The sequence below is a fragment of the Anolis carolinensis genome, unplaced genomic scaffold, assembly GCF_035594765.1.
Source record: "Anolis carolinensis isolate JA03-04 unplaced genomic scaffold, rAnoCar3.1.pri scaffold_18, whole genome shotgun sequence".
Classification (NCBI taxonomy): domain Eukaryota; kingdom Metazoa; phylum Chordata; class Lepidosauria; order Squamata; family Dactyloidae; genus Anolis; species Anolis carolinensis.
In genome coordinates, this window is record NW_026943828.1 from 5,081,998 (window position 1) to 5,096,290 (window position 14,293).

General features: G+C 42.7%; 1 protein-coding gene across 1 annotated transcript; it reads left to right on the plus strand.

Annotated features, from left to right (window-relative positions):
* The first annotated feature begins 72 nt into the window (after positions 1–72).
* LOC134294658 (zinc finger protein 420-like) lies at positions 73–10,033 on the plus strand. The gene is made up of 2 exons (XM_062966250.1): positions 73–190; positions 4,986–10,033. Exon 2 carries the CDS (start codon positions 5,464–5,466, stop codon positions 6,907–6,909), a length of 1,446 nt encoding a protein of 481 aa, XP_062822320.1. The 5' UTR covers positions 73–190; positions 4,986–5,463; the 3' UTR covers positions 6,910–10,033.
* Positions 10,034–14,293: the final 4,260 nt, after the last annotated feature.

Consider the following 14,293-nt stretch of genomic DNA (forward strand, 5'->3'; position numbering starts at 1 on the left):
TAGCCAATAGGGGCCCGCTCGTGGGCGGGGCGTCACGGACTCGGCCAATGGGAGGGCGAGGGGCGGAGGAGGGGCGGGGCTTCTTCCTGGCTGGGCCTGCGCAGAGCCTCTCTCGCCGCCATTGTTTTCTGAGGCGTTTCCTCTGGAGCCGCGAAGGAGGAGAGAGAGAGAGAGAGAGAGAGAGAGAGAGGTTTGTGTTTATATTTATATTTATCTTGATCTTGATATTCTGTCTGGATTGAGTGTCTCTCGGTCTCTCTGTGGGGAGGGGAGGGGGCGGGGCCTGCCTCCTATCGGAAGAAACGAGGCCTCAATGGCCGCCAAGGCCCCCCCTCCCCCTCCCCCTCCCTTTGGACTTGTTTGTTTACGTGTTTATTGTTTACTGCATTTCTATCCCGCCCTTCTCACCCCGAAGGGGACTCCGAGCGGCTTAGAAATGATATGATATCAATTTAATGATATAATCATATTATACTATTGGATATACATGTAATATTAATAATAATATTGTGATGTAATACAATGTAATAGTAATTATAATTCACTATTATAATTCTATATTTATATTACATGCCATATTACTAATACTATTGCAATATAGTCGTATGACATAATATATTGTATGTATATAGACTTGTAATCCGCCCTGAGTCCCCTTCGGGGTGAGAAGAGCGGGATAGAAATGTCGCTAATGAATAAATAACCATGTACATACAGTATACTATAATATTAGCATAGCACAATATCAGCATTATCTATTACTCTATTGTACTATACTGCTATATTATTTGCGATATTACATGGAGGTTTCAAAATTAACATAATCAGAGACCGTTCCCGAGATGGTGGGATCTTCTCTCCTGTTATTATTACATAATTCTTTTAATTTAGGTATTAATAAGGTTTTAATTTTTCTATAATATTCCAGTCCCAGCCCATCCATTTCTGGAGTCTTCCCGGCTTTTAAATTATCTATAATTTTTCCAGTCTCTTTTTCTGGAATTAATTGTTCCATAATTAATGTTATCTGTTTCCTGGATCTTTATTTTCCAATATTTCTCAATATATTCCTCTATTTTACTTTTGGAGTTTTCTTTTGCCAAATATAGTTCTTGGTAAGATCTTGGAAAAGTTAATATTTTGTCTTCCATCCTTGTATGATTCTTACCTTCCTTGTCTTTAATGGATGTTATTAATTTTTTCCTTTCTAATGTGTGCTGCCTTGGCTAATAATTTGGAGTTTCTATTACTGTATTCAAAGTATTCTTGTTGTGAATGCGCCTTCGGAGACTGTGAATGATAGTGGTAGGATCAGGAGAGGAAGGAAAAGCCCTCGCGAGGAGGGCTCATTGGAGGATTTGTTTCGGAAAAGGGTCAGGTAGACTGATGAGGAATCTTCTGAGGAGGATTCATGTGGGGATCCTGAGGTGGAAATGGATGCTGGGGAACAGGTGTTAACGGAGGAATTGGGCACGGACTGGGCACGGGCACCGGAGATGCTTGGGGACGAATCAGGGCCCATGGATACTGCTGATGCTGGGGAAGCTTGGGTGTCTTCAGAAGCAGATCCCACTTGGTCTGCTTGGAGGAGTGAGAGGGGGTCCACAGGTGTGGATAGAGTTGGGCACGGGCAGGATGATTGGGACTCTGATGAGGAATTAGGAACGCCTGACCCAAGGGCATTGGCTGTGTGGAGTTCTGATTCAGATTAAGAAGTTGAGACACCTGCTCTTTGGGCGTGAATAGTTTGGACGCCCAGGGAGACCTGGATATATTGGGGTTGTTTGGCCATTATACCTTGCGTGTGGCAAGGTGTTGCTGGGCGCCACTGGGTTTCCTGTGTGTGTTACTGAAGACTGAACTGGGACTTTGCAACGGATGTAAATTTAATCTGGGTTATTCTGCAACGGAGGGCTGGAATTGTGTGGGTTTTCCTGGACTGCACTGTTATTGCTATTTTGTATTAGCTGCTGTTTGCCCTCGTTACTTTGGCTCTTTGTGCCATTTCGTGTTGTGACTTTCTTGGATGACTTCAACCTCTCGGACCTTGGACTGGAACTTGACTCGGCTTTGCTCTTTGCTCTCAATCCGTGGCTTGGCGTCGTTCTCTATTCCGTGGCTGTCTGCTGTTGTTGACTACTACCTTCACTCCTGATACCGACGCTGTCTGCTTATCCCGACTTTGGACCGGCTTGACGACGTTCTCCCGCTCTGCTCCTTTAACTCCTGGCTTGGCGTTTGCTTCTGCAGCAGCTTGGCGCTGCTGGTTTATCCCGACTTCGGACCGGCTTGACGATACTTTCCCGCTCTGCTCCTTTAACTCTTGGTTTGGTGTATGTTCCACCAGCGGTTGCTGTGAGCTCCCCAGAGTCTCACTGTTTCGCTGTCTTTGCTGCTCTCAGCTGGGAGTTCCCTAGCTCAGTTTGTGCGTTTGTTTGTTTTGAACTCCTTTTTGTACTTTTGAGTTTTGGGAAAGGTTTGTGGGCTTCAATACTGCTTGCTTAGTTCATGCCTCCGTTTTTCAGCCCATTGTGAACTTTTGGGTCAAGTTCTAGAACTTCAAGTTTAACCTGGATTATATCTCTGGCTAATCCAGATTATTTGCTAGTTCTTGTTTTTTGGTTTTTTTTCCTGCTTGTTCTACTTAATAACACTGAAAGTTAAGTGTTTTAAGTCTTTTTAGTTTGTTGAGCTATTTTTTGGACTGTTGCTTTAATAAACTCTATTTTGCTCTCTAATTGGCGTCTGACTTTTCTGACTGACAATTCTCCATTTAAAAATATCAAAATTCTTTGTGCCTTTTCTTACTCTATTTTCTCATTGCTAATGTTTTTATATAGCTTTGTTTATCCTTTTCTAGCATATGTTTCATCTCTAATTCCTTATTCTAATCTTTTTTTCTTGTTTTCTTTAAATTTTGTTGTTTTTTAATAACATTCCTCTGGCTACTGCTTTCATTGTATCCCTTACCATCACAGTGTAGCAATTGATGATGATGATGATGATGATGATGATGATAAAACCTCATTTGTACCCTGCCACCATCTCTCCTAAGGGACTCGGGGCGGCTCACAGAAGCATTCCAAGTGCCCCGCATATAAACAACAATACACAAGTATAAATATAAAGACATAAGTAAACTCAACAGTGCATATAAAATCCCACTAATAAAATTGTAAGAGTATGAAATTATAAAAATCCCTGAAATGCAGTAGAACCTGCGGAAGGCCAGCTAGCTGCCGTAACAGTCCAACTGCGGAGCAGTGCTTCATCAAGCTGAACATAGATTACTCAGGTCAATGGCCAGGGGTCTGAGCAGGTATCCCCGGCTTCACTAACTTTCATTAATTTTCCATATAAATTAATTTTCTTGGGAGAAGGAGAGCAAGAAAAAGGAAGAGGGAGGAAGAATAGAAGGAGGAGAAGAAGGAAGGAAGAAAAGAAGCAGGAGGAGGAAGAATACATGAAGGAGGAGAAGGATTAATCCTTATTTTAAAGGCTCAAATCCAATCAAAGGTTATTTCAGATCACTGTCCAACTACAATAGACAGAAAAAAGAAGCAGCAGGAGGAGGAATAGAGGAAGGAGGAGAAGGAAGAGAAGAAAAAAAGGAGTGGGACTAGGGGGGAAGAAGAAGGGCGAAAAGGTGGCCCCAGGTGTGGCTGCGGGTCAGAAGCGGAGAGGCATCCGTCCCTCCAAGGCCTGGCTTGGGGAGGCCAAGGTGTTGAACCCACAGAGGCCTGCCAGAAGCTGGGGCCCAAAGGGGCCCCCGAAGTGACCTGGGAATGCGTGGCTGGGCAGGAGAGGGTTCAAAGGCCTCCGCCTTTCCCCATAGAAACCCCTTTTCTTTCCTTCCTTCCCTCTCTGGCCGTGTTCCGTCTTCTCTCTCCTTCTCCGCCTTCTCTTCCTTTTTAGTTGAGCTGGGATCACGGTGGCAGCGAGGGCCAGGACCCTTCTTGAGGCAACGAGGCCGCATTTGAGGGAGGGCAAGCTCATGCCTCTCCACTGGTGGGTGCGCTGAGGGAGAAGGGCCTGGCTCCCCTCCCTGTCAGCCTCGACAGCGCCTCCTTCTCTTCGCTCAGGTGAGCGAGGACGGCAAGGAGGGGGCTGGCGAGGAGGGGGAGCCGGGCACTTTTCCCTCAGCATATCCGCCGGTGGTGAAGAATGGGGACCTCTTTGCCCTTCCTCAAGTAGGGTCTTGTAACCTCAGGGAGGTGCCCACCTTCATTCAGTCACAAGGACAAGGACTGCAAACGGTGAGGGCTGCCCATCAGCAACACCCGCCTCCCTCCTTCCCTCCCTCACCCGAGTATAAGCCAAGGGGGGCTTTTTCAACATTAAAAACATGCTGAAAAGGCCAGCTTATGCTTGAATATACGGTATTTGTTTGCAGTTCTATCGTTAGTATTACAAACCTTCCTTCTATATCTGTCTTAACCATTTGAGAGTTTGGGGAGATAGAACACCAGGCTATTTCTTTGGGAAGTTCCCTCTGAGGCCAGTTCTTCTCCCAGTCGTTTTTGTTTTCAGCCGTATAGAATCAAGGGATAACATTTCAGGCCATCTGGAGGCCCCTTGAAGTCTTCTTCCCAAAGGCATCCAAGGAAGACCTTTTCTCTCCATGGCCTCGAGTTTTCTTAGGATTTCCTTGAGCCTAGCTAGTTCTTCTTCTGTTGCTGAAAATCTTCCACTGGATGGAGGAAAAAGAGGAGTTGGCAGGAAGGAGACTTTGTGGCTGGAGCTGTGCCTGTCTTTGCATCTCATCATGGGCTCTACCGAGGGAACCATGTTTGGGTCTGACCCAGTGGCCCTCTAATATGGGGAAAGGGTTCAGTTCCTTCCGTGATTCCTTCCTTCTCTTATCCTGTCCTTCTGTGTTTCCTCCCTTCCATCTTTCCTTTCTTCTTTCCTTTTTCGCTTTGTTTGCCTTGAGCCAGAGGTATGCGGCTTCATGTCTAACCTTTTGCGTCTTCTTTCTTGACCAGGACGTGAGAGTTCTCTGGAGCCACCCCTGCCGTGATGGGAAACGAACCAGCTTCTAGTCGATATTAAGGCATTTGGAAACCAAAGTGCAGTAAGGAAACCAATCCTCTAGGAAAAAGGATTCCTCTCAAGGGGCTGATCTTGCTGAATTCCTACATTCACTTTGGATTCTAGAATAGAACCATAGAGTCGGAAGAGACTGCGTGAGGCACCCAGTCCAGGCCTCTGCCGTGCAGGAAAAGCGCAAAGTACCCCTGACAGATGAGCATCTAGCCTCTGTTTAAAAGATTCCAAAGGAGCCTCCACTACATTTTGAGGCAGAGAGTTCCACTGCTGAACAACTCTTACAGTCAGGAAGTTCTTAATGTTCAGGAGGAATCTACTTTCCTGTAATTTGAACCCAATGTTGTGAGTAATCAGAAACGGAAGAACAAGAGTCAAGTGTCCACATTGCAATTAAATGTACATAACACTGTTGACATGGAGGAGAAAGCATATAAATGTATTGAATGTAGAAAGAGCTTTAGTCAGCATGGAAACCTGAAGACACATATAAGGACTCACACTGGGGAGAAACCCTATAACTGCCTGGAGTGTGGACAGGGCTTCACTCATAGTTCAGGTCTACATTTACATCAAAGGACTCACACTGGGGAGAAACCCTATAACTGCCTGGAGTGTGGACAGAGCTTTGCTCGTAGTTCAGGACTACGTTCACATCAAAGGACCCACACTGGGGAGAAACCCTATAACTGCCAGGAGTGTGGACAGAGCTTTGCTCGTAGTTCAGGTCTACATTCACATCAAAGGACCCACACTGGGGAGAAACCCTATAAATGCCTGGAGTGTGTACAGAGCTTTGCTCATAGTTCAGGACTACGTAACCATCAAAGGACTCACACTGGGGAGAAACCCTATAACTGCCTGGAGTGTGGACAGAGCTTTGCTCGTAGTTCAGGACTACGTTCACATCAAAGTACTCACACTGGGGAGAAACCCTATACATGCCTGGAGTGTGGACAGACCTACACTCAGAAGGAAAACTTACAAAGACATCAAAGGACTCACACTGGGGAGAAACCCTATAACTGCCTGGAGTGTGGACAGGGCTTCACTCAGAAGGGACACTTGCATATACATCAAAGGACTCACACTGGGGAAAAACCCTATAAATGCCTGGAGTGTGGACAGAGCTTCACTCAGAAGGGACACTTACAAAGACATCAAAGGACTCACACTGGGGAGAAACCCTATAACTGCCTGGAGTGTGGAAAAGGCTTTGCTCATAATTCAACCCTCCATGCACATCAAAGGACTCACACTGGGGAGAAACCCTATATATGCCTGGAGTGTGGACAGAGCTTCACTCAGAATGGACACTTACAAATACATCAAAGGACTCACAGTGGGGAGAAACCCTTTAAATGCCTGGAGTGTGGACAGAGCTTCACTCAGAAGGGAAATTTACATACACATCAAAGGACTCACACTGGGGAGAAACCCTATAATTGCCTTGAGTGTGGACAGAGCTTCACTCATAGTTCAGTTCTACGTCAACATCAAAATACTCACACTGGGGAGAAACCCTATACATGCCGGGAGTGTGGACAGAGCTTTGCTCAGAGTTCAGGTCTACATTCACATCAAAAGACTCACACTGGGGAGAAACCCTATAACTGCAAGGAGTGTGGACAGAGCTTTGCTCGTAGTTCAGGACTACATTCACATCAAAGAACTCACACTGGGGAGAAACCCTATAAATGCCTGGAGTGTGGACATACCTTCAGTCATAGTGGATATTTACGTAAACATCAAAGGATTCACACTGAGGAGAAACACTATACATGCCGGGAGTGTGGAAAGAGCTTCATGCATAGTTCAGGTCTACGTTTACATCAAAGAACTCACACAGGGGGAAAACCATAGAAATGCATGGAGTGAGGACAGAGTTTTTCACAGAATAAGATTATACATAGACATCATAGAATTCACCCTGGAGAGAATGGTGTTAATTGACACCAGAGTGTCATTCTAACACGTAGAAAAGCAACTCTTGCAAATTTTGGAAATGCAGGCTCAAAGTTGGGACATTTCATCACATGTGGTGTATTGTAGAAAGATTGAACTAAAATACAGTGTTCCCTCACTTATCCCGGGGTTTGGGTTCCAGAACCACCCGCAATAAGTGAAAATCCGCAAAGTAGGGATGCTATATATTTCTACATTATTTTAGTAGTTATACACTATTTTAAGTCTTTATCAAGAAATCATGTGTTGATCAATCGCCTCCTTCTCCTCTTGTTGCCGCTTGGGCTCCTTTTCTCTCCCTTCGGCATCTCCTTCCTCCCTTCCTTAGGCTGTACATTGTAATTTTTTATTATTTATAGTAATCTTTTAGAGTTTATTGAAAAACCGCAAAACTGTGAATCCTCAAAGAGCGAAGTAGTGAGGGAAATCTGTACGTTCCATTCTGGAAGTAATTATATTATCTAAAGGGAGTAGAATAATGAGAGATAAAAATTAACAGATAGAATGAGGCCTTTAGGCATGTATCCCTGTCTGTTAGTTCAGTTGTGTATGAAGGTAACTGTTTCGCAGGTCTGTTTGTTTCTGATTTAGTTTTGTATCTCATGTAGTAGTTAGTTTTCATGTGTAGTTGAAGCATTATAAATTATTTCTGCCTTTTTGTATTGTTGCTTTTAATCTCTCTCTTTTTATTTTTTTGCCACAAAGAGGAGGGGGATTTATAAGGGACAAAACTGCTGAAACTGTCAACTTGTTTTGTTCTGAACCCAAAGGCTTCCTGTTCTTTGGATGCCGAGTGTTCAGGGAAGAGTGAGGTCTGTGAGATCAGTGAGTAGAAAACATGACACAATTTAGATAATGGTTTGTGACACAACAACAACCCTTGTAGTAGTCCATGGGATATTCTGTATGCCTTCTTTAATGTCAAGTAAGATATTGTGCTCAGATACAAAGATTTATAAAGGAAACACCACAATGGAAATAAAACAGTGGGAAGCGCGGGAAGCAGATTATGTGTGCTCACCACACCTCACACAGATAGGACCACGTGTGCTATAAACATGGAAGATGTGATACATTCACACAAGATACAGGAATGGGATGTCTTGGTGTTACTACTGTTCAGCTAATGTTATGGTCTGATGGAAATATAATAGAACCCGATTGTGAAGACTTGATGTGATGACAGGGATGGAACCTTTTTGGATCCCACCGCTGCCACCAAAATGCGAAGGGTTCACCTTCTACCTCTATGTATTTCACTTTTCTATGTTGTCGCTGCCACCACCTTTGAAAGATGCTTTGCTCAAATAATAAGCAACATTTGAAGAAACAGTAACTTGTTTATTTATAGTACAAAGCTTGATGGTTGCAAGAATGTTATAACTTAAGTTGAACGATGTTACTTCTGTACAGTAAGTGTTGCAAGACTTTTCAATCGTTTCACTGAGCTTAGTATGGTATTAGCTTTATAAGACTTGTTTCTTTCAGTTAGGAATACTGTCCTTCTTGAACTTAATTGATCTGTACCCGATCAAACTTGGACTGGGGAGTTTAACTGGTTAACCCTAGTCCTTCTATGACTTAGGGATGTAACCTCAGCTCTTTAGTTATTCCTACTAAAGGCTCAGCAACTTTAATTTTAGCCCTTCTCCGCTAAAACTCTCTAGCTGCTCAACTTCCTCCCACAATCTCTTTATTTCGATCACACTCCTTTCCCACTGAATAGAACCAACTGCTCTGCTCAACCGACAAACTCCAACTGCCGAATTCCAACTGCTAAATTTTGAATTCTAAGGCTTCCACCAGCAAGGTGAAGCCACGCCCCTTTTCCTGGCCATGCCTTAGAGGCTCCCAGCTTCTGTATAAGAATAGCTGAAATATATAACCTTAAACAGTCAACCTAAACATAGCAATCATGAATAAAACACAATGATCATGACATCTTTACACCGATAAACAAACATTCGGTTGAAATGTAAATGTAACATAACCTTTGTTCAAGATGATGAAACTGGGAATTTGGTGTACGTGGTGGAGAATGGAGACAGTGAAATAGACTTGAAGTTTAAAAAGTTATCCATAAATATAAGATAAGGAATTAATTGGGAAAAATTAAATATACTAGTAAAAACGAATCAGCAGGTGAAGAAACATTTGGAGAGTTATGAGGAAAGAAGTAAGAAAGGTTTTGTTAGGATCCAAGAGGTTGATGGAGAACGTCAGAGCGTGGCCGCAGAAGGAAGCAGCCCGACAGAACGTCACTGGTGTGATGAAATCAACGGATATTCACCCAAAGTGGCAGCAGCATGTTTACATCTATTGATGCACCCAGTAGTAAGGTGAGGGCTACAAGGAGGGACTGATCGATTTTCTGTATTTGAAAACAAATTGCAATACTTAGAAACGCAATTGTGAACTGCGATGTATGTTGACTCTATTGAGAGGGTTGATGGGCCAAAGTGCCTGCATTTCTATTCTATTTCTATTCTATTTCTGATTGCTTTTAATTATGCATTATTAAGGTGTCTGCTTCAACTTATTCTATTAAAGATGCAACCTGCCTTCTTCCAGAGGAGAGGCAAGTGTCCGTATGTCGCCACTATGTTTCTGGAACATCTTGTGGTCGGTCGATGTGGTTAATGTGGTTAAGCTACTTACTGGAACATAAGTGAACAACATGTTTATTCTACAAATGTTGTTTATGATAAAGCAAGCACGCTTGCAACACTCTGTACTGCTCCAAAGAAATGAGGAACATGAGGATATATTGAGCTTCATTTCAAATGTTCTTCACAGCGGTCACCTTTGATTTGTCCATCCGTCTAAACTGCAGTAGAATAAAGGTACTTGTTTTAAACTCTGTTGGGCTCAGATTGGATCCATAGCGCTTTGACAAAGTTCCCGGTATTTAAATCTGTGTGAGCGGTTCGCTTTTCCACTACATATAACTATATTAAACTGATTATATACATAGAATTGACACTGAATCAGACATGTGATACAATAAAGTAGTATTGATGTATCCAGGGCGTGTGTGTAAGAAACGGGAGTGTGTTTGTGTGGGTGCTTGTGAAGAAAGAAGAAACGGGCCTCAAAAGAAAACGGAGTTCACGCAAAGCGTGACATGGGACGGACTTGGGCGGTGAAGAGTGAGGCTTGTCAGCTCCAACGGGATGGGAGGAAGGGGCTGCCGCAGAAAGGCCGGGGGAGATGGCCTGAGGAGACGGAGTGGCCGCTGGAAGGCCGGAGCTAGCCTCTTGCCCCCCGGGGCTGGTGTGACCCACTTGGATCGGGGGGGGGGGGGGGAGCTGCATTCAAGGGAGTGTGAGATCCTGCCCCCTCTCCTCCTTCGGAGCCTGCTTCTTCCCCCAAAATGCCTGCGGGTTGGTCCTCTCTCTCTCCTTCCTCCAGGCTGGTGCAGGCAGAAGCTACAGAGAGTAAGGGATTTAGAGCAAATTGTCAGGCTTGTCAGCTCCAACTGTGTTGGTGTGGGTTAGTCTTCTTTGAAAGAGAGCCCAGGCACACAAGGGCTGAAGATCCCATACGGCTTTAATGTTCAGAATACAAGAGTCTGCTCCACTGCCCGTGTATATAGGCCTAGCTACAGTATCATCGGGAGCCTCCGGTGGCTCAGTGTGTTAAAGCGCTGAGCGGCTGAACTTGCAGACCGAAAGGTCCCAGGTTCAAATCCGGGGAGCGGAGTGAGTGCCCGCTGTTAGCTCCAGCTTCTGCCAACCTAGCAGTTCGAAAACATGCCAATGTGAGTAGATCAATAGGTACCGCTCCAGTGGGAAAGTAGTGGTGTTCCATGCAGTCATGCCAGCCATATGACCTTGGAGGTATCTACAGACAATGCCGGCTCTTCAGCTTAGAAATGGAGATGAGCACCAACCCCCAGAGTCGGACACGACTGGACTTAACGTCAGGGGAAACCTTGACCTTTACCGTACCATCAATCACTCTAGAGTCCCTTTCCCCCCACCTCAGGGCAGTTGGGTTTTATGGCTGGTTCGTGTGTCCTATCCTCCCTTTTGGCCCATGGCCATGTGCTCTCCGTCAGTGCTCTGTGTCCGGAGATGGCATGAGATGGGGATCATGGCATCAGATTCTGATGAGCTGAGTTGGGTTCATTTGAGTCAAGTTGGGTTCACTTGAGTTGGGTTCCGTTGAGTTGTCCAAGATTTGAGTTGTATTCATTTGGGTTCCATTGAGTTGAGCACTCCTTAATAATTAATTAAATAATAATTAAAATACCATTATAAGCCAGCCAAGCTTTGGAAGGCGCGCACGTTACATGTAATATTTCTAATAATATTGCAGTATAGTACAACATAAGAATAGATAATGTTGATATTGTGCTATGCTAATAATATATTGTACTGTATGTACATATCATTTGTAAGCCGCCTGGCTTGCTCTGTTTAAAGGCCTCCACCATTGATGGGTCTCCACCATCACTGGACCTACACCATGTCTGAGTCTCCACCAATTCCCACTGGAGCATCGAAGCACATCAACATACATGGGAGTCACTCTAGACCAGGGGTCCTCAAACTTTTAAAGCAGAGGGCCGGTCCACAATCCTTCAGACTGGAGGGGGCCGAATTATCATTTGGAGGGAAAAAAAACGAACAAATTCCTATGCACACTGCACGTCTTATTTGTAGTGCAAAACAACGTATCTAAACATGAAAACAATTGTAACCAACATAAACCTATCAGGATTTCAATGGGAAGTGTGGGCCTGCTTCTGGCCAATGAGATAGTCAAGTTAATTAGGATTGTTGTTGTGTGCCTTCAAGTCATTTCAGACTTTGGGAAGCCTAAGTCTAAAATTATGTATTTATTCATTTACTACATTTATTTATTACATTTATATCCTGCCCTTCTCACCCCGAAGGGGACTCAGAGCAGCTGTATGTACATACAATATATTATATTATTAGCATAGAACAGGGCTCCTCAAACTTTTTAAGCAGAGGGCCAGTCCACAATCCTTCAGACTGTTGAGGGGCCGAATTATCATTTGAAAAAAAAAAAACCAAACAAATTCCTATGCACACTGCACATAACTTATTTGTAATGCAAAACAACAACAATAACAATGAAAGACCAATACAATATTTCAAAATGAAAATAATTTTAACCAACATAAACCTATCAGGATTTCAATGGGAAGTGTGGGCCTGCTTCTGGCCAATGAGATAGTCAGGTTAATTAGGATTGTTGTTGTTGTTGTGTGTCTTCAAGTCATGTCAGACTTTGGGCGAGCAGAAGTCTAAAAGTATTTATTTATTCATTTACTACATTTATTTACTACATTTATTTCCCACCCTTCTCATTTCGAAGGGAACTCAGAGCTGCTGTATGTACATACAATATATTATATTATTAGCATAGCACAATATTAGCATTATATACAGTAGAGTCTCACTTATCTAAGCCTCTGTATAATCCAAGCCATTTTTGTAGTCAATGTTTTCAATATATCATGATATTTTGGTGCCAAATTCATAAATACAGTAATTACTACATAACATTACTGCGTATTGAACTACTTTTTCTGTCAAATTTGTTGTATAACATGATGTTTTGGTGCTTAATTTGCAAAAGCATAACCCAATTGGATGTTTAATAGGCTTTTCCTCAATCCGTCCTTATAATCCAAGATATTCGCTTATCCAAGCTTCTGCCAGCCCGTTTAGCTTGGATAAGTGAGACTCTACTGTATTACTATACTGAACTATACCACTATACTGTAATATTATATGTAATATATAACATATAATTAATATTATTATATGGTACTAGCTGTGCCCGGCCACGTGTTGCTGTCGCAAAGTGGTGGTGGTATTGGTTAAAAATTGTTGTGTAATTTTTATTTGACGTTATTTGCATTTTTTATTAATTTTATTGTAAGTTATATTTTTATTTATTATATTTTATTATTTTCTTGTATTATTTTTAGTTATTTTCTGTTATTATAGTATTTTATTGTATTAATTTTTAGTGTTTTTTATTATTTTTATTGGGTTGCTAGGAGACCAAGTTGGAGGAGCTTAGCCTTCTAACTGGCAGCAATTGGATAAAAGCAATTATTCCTCTCTCTCTAATTAGGACTTTATTTTTCTTTTCTTTTTGTTGTATCAATCTAGAGGCGTGGATGATGGGTCGTGTTGTCAAATTTCGAGGTTGGGGGGCCTGTAGTTTTGTTGTTTTGTGGGTCGCCGTGATGCCATCACTCTTTTATATATATAGATAGATTATTATTAGTATTGTATAAAATGATAATATTATTATCAATATCATATGTATATACAATATATTATATTATTAAAACTGTTATAAAAATATTATATTATAAATGAGGGCGGGGGCCAGGTAAATGACCTTGGAGGGCCGCATCCGGCCCCTGGGCCTTAGTTTGGGGACCCCTGGCATAGAACAATATTAGCATTATATATTACTATATTGAACTATACCACTATACTGTAATATTATATGTAATATATATCATATAATTAATATTATTATATGGTATTATTAATATTATATTGTATAACATTATAATATTATTATCAATATTATATGTATATACAATATATTATATTATTTAAAATGATATAAAAATATTATATTATAAAACTGAATATATATTATAAATTATAAATTATCATTTATATCATAAATGATCTTGGAGGGCTGCATCCGGCCCCTGGGCCTTAGTTTGGGGACCCCTGCTCTAGACTGTGCCCTGACTTACAAGAAGCACTGCTTGAATATCAAGCAAAAAGTGGTGCTGGAAAGAATATCATATGAAAGCTGACTGACACAACCTGGGGATCACAACGAGACACAGTGAAGACCTCGGCCCTTGCACTCTGCTACTCTGCTCCTGAATACGTGTGCCCAGTGTGGAACACATCTCACCGTACTAAAACAGGGGATGTGGCCCTTGGTGAGACATGCTGCCTTATCACAGGATATCTACCCCGACACCACTGGAGAAGTTATACTGTTTAGCCAGTACTGCACCACTTGACATCTGTCGGGAAGTAGCAGCCAGCAATGAAAGGACCGAGGCAGTGACATCTCTGGCCCATCCTCTGTTTGGATATCAGTCAGTACGCCAACACTTTAAATCAAGAAAGAGCTTTCTAAAATCTACAGAGATTCTCACAGGAACACCTCAGCAAGCGAGAGTCCAAAAGTGGCAGGGCAGAACCCATAACCTCAGTCCATGGCTGATACCAGATGAGGGACTCCCTCCTGGGCAACTTGG

What these genes read in the sequence shown, in the direction of transcription:
- LOC134294658 (XM_062966250.1), top strand. Translation starts at nt 5,464, where the DNA reads ATGGAGGAGAAAGCATATAAATGTATTGAATGTAGAAAGAGCTTTAGT.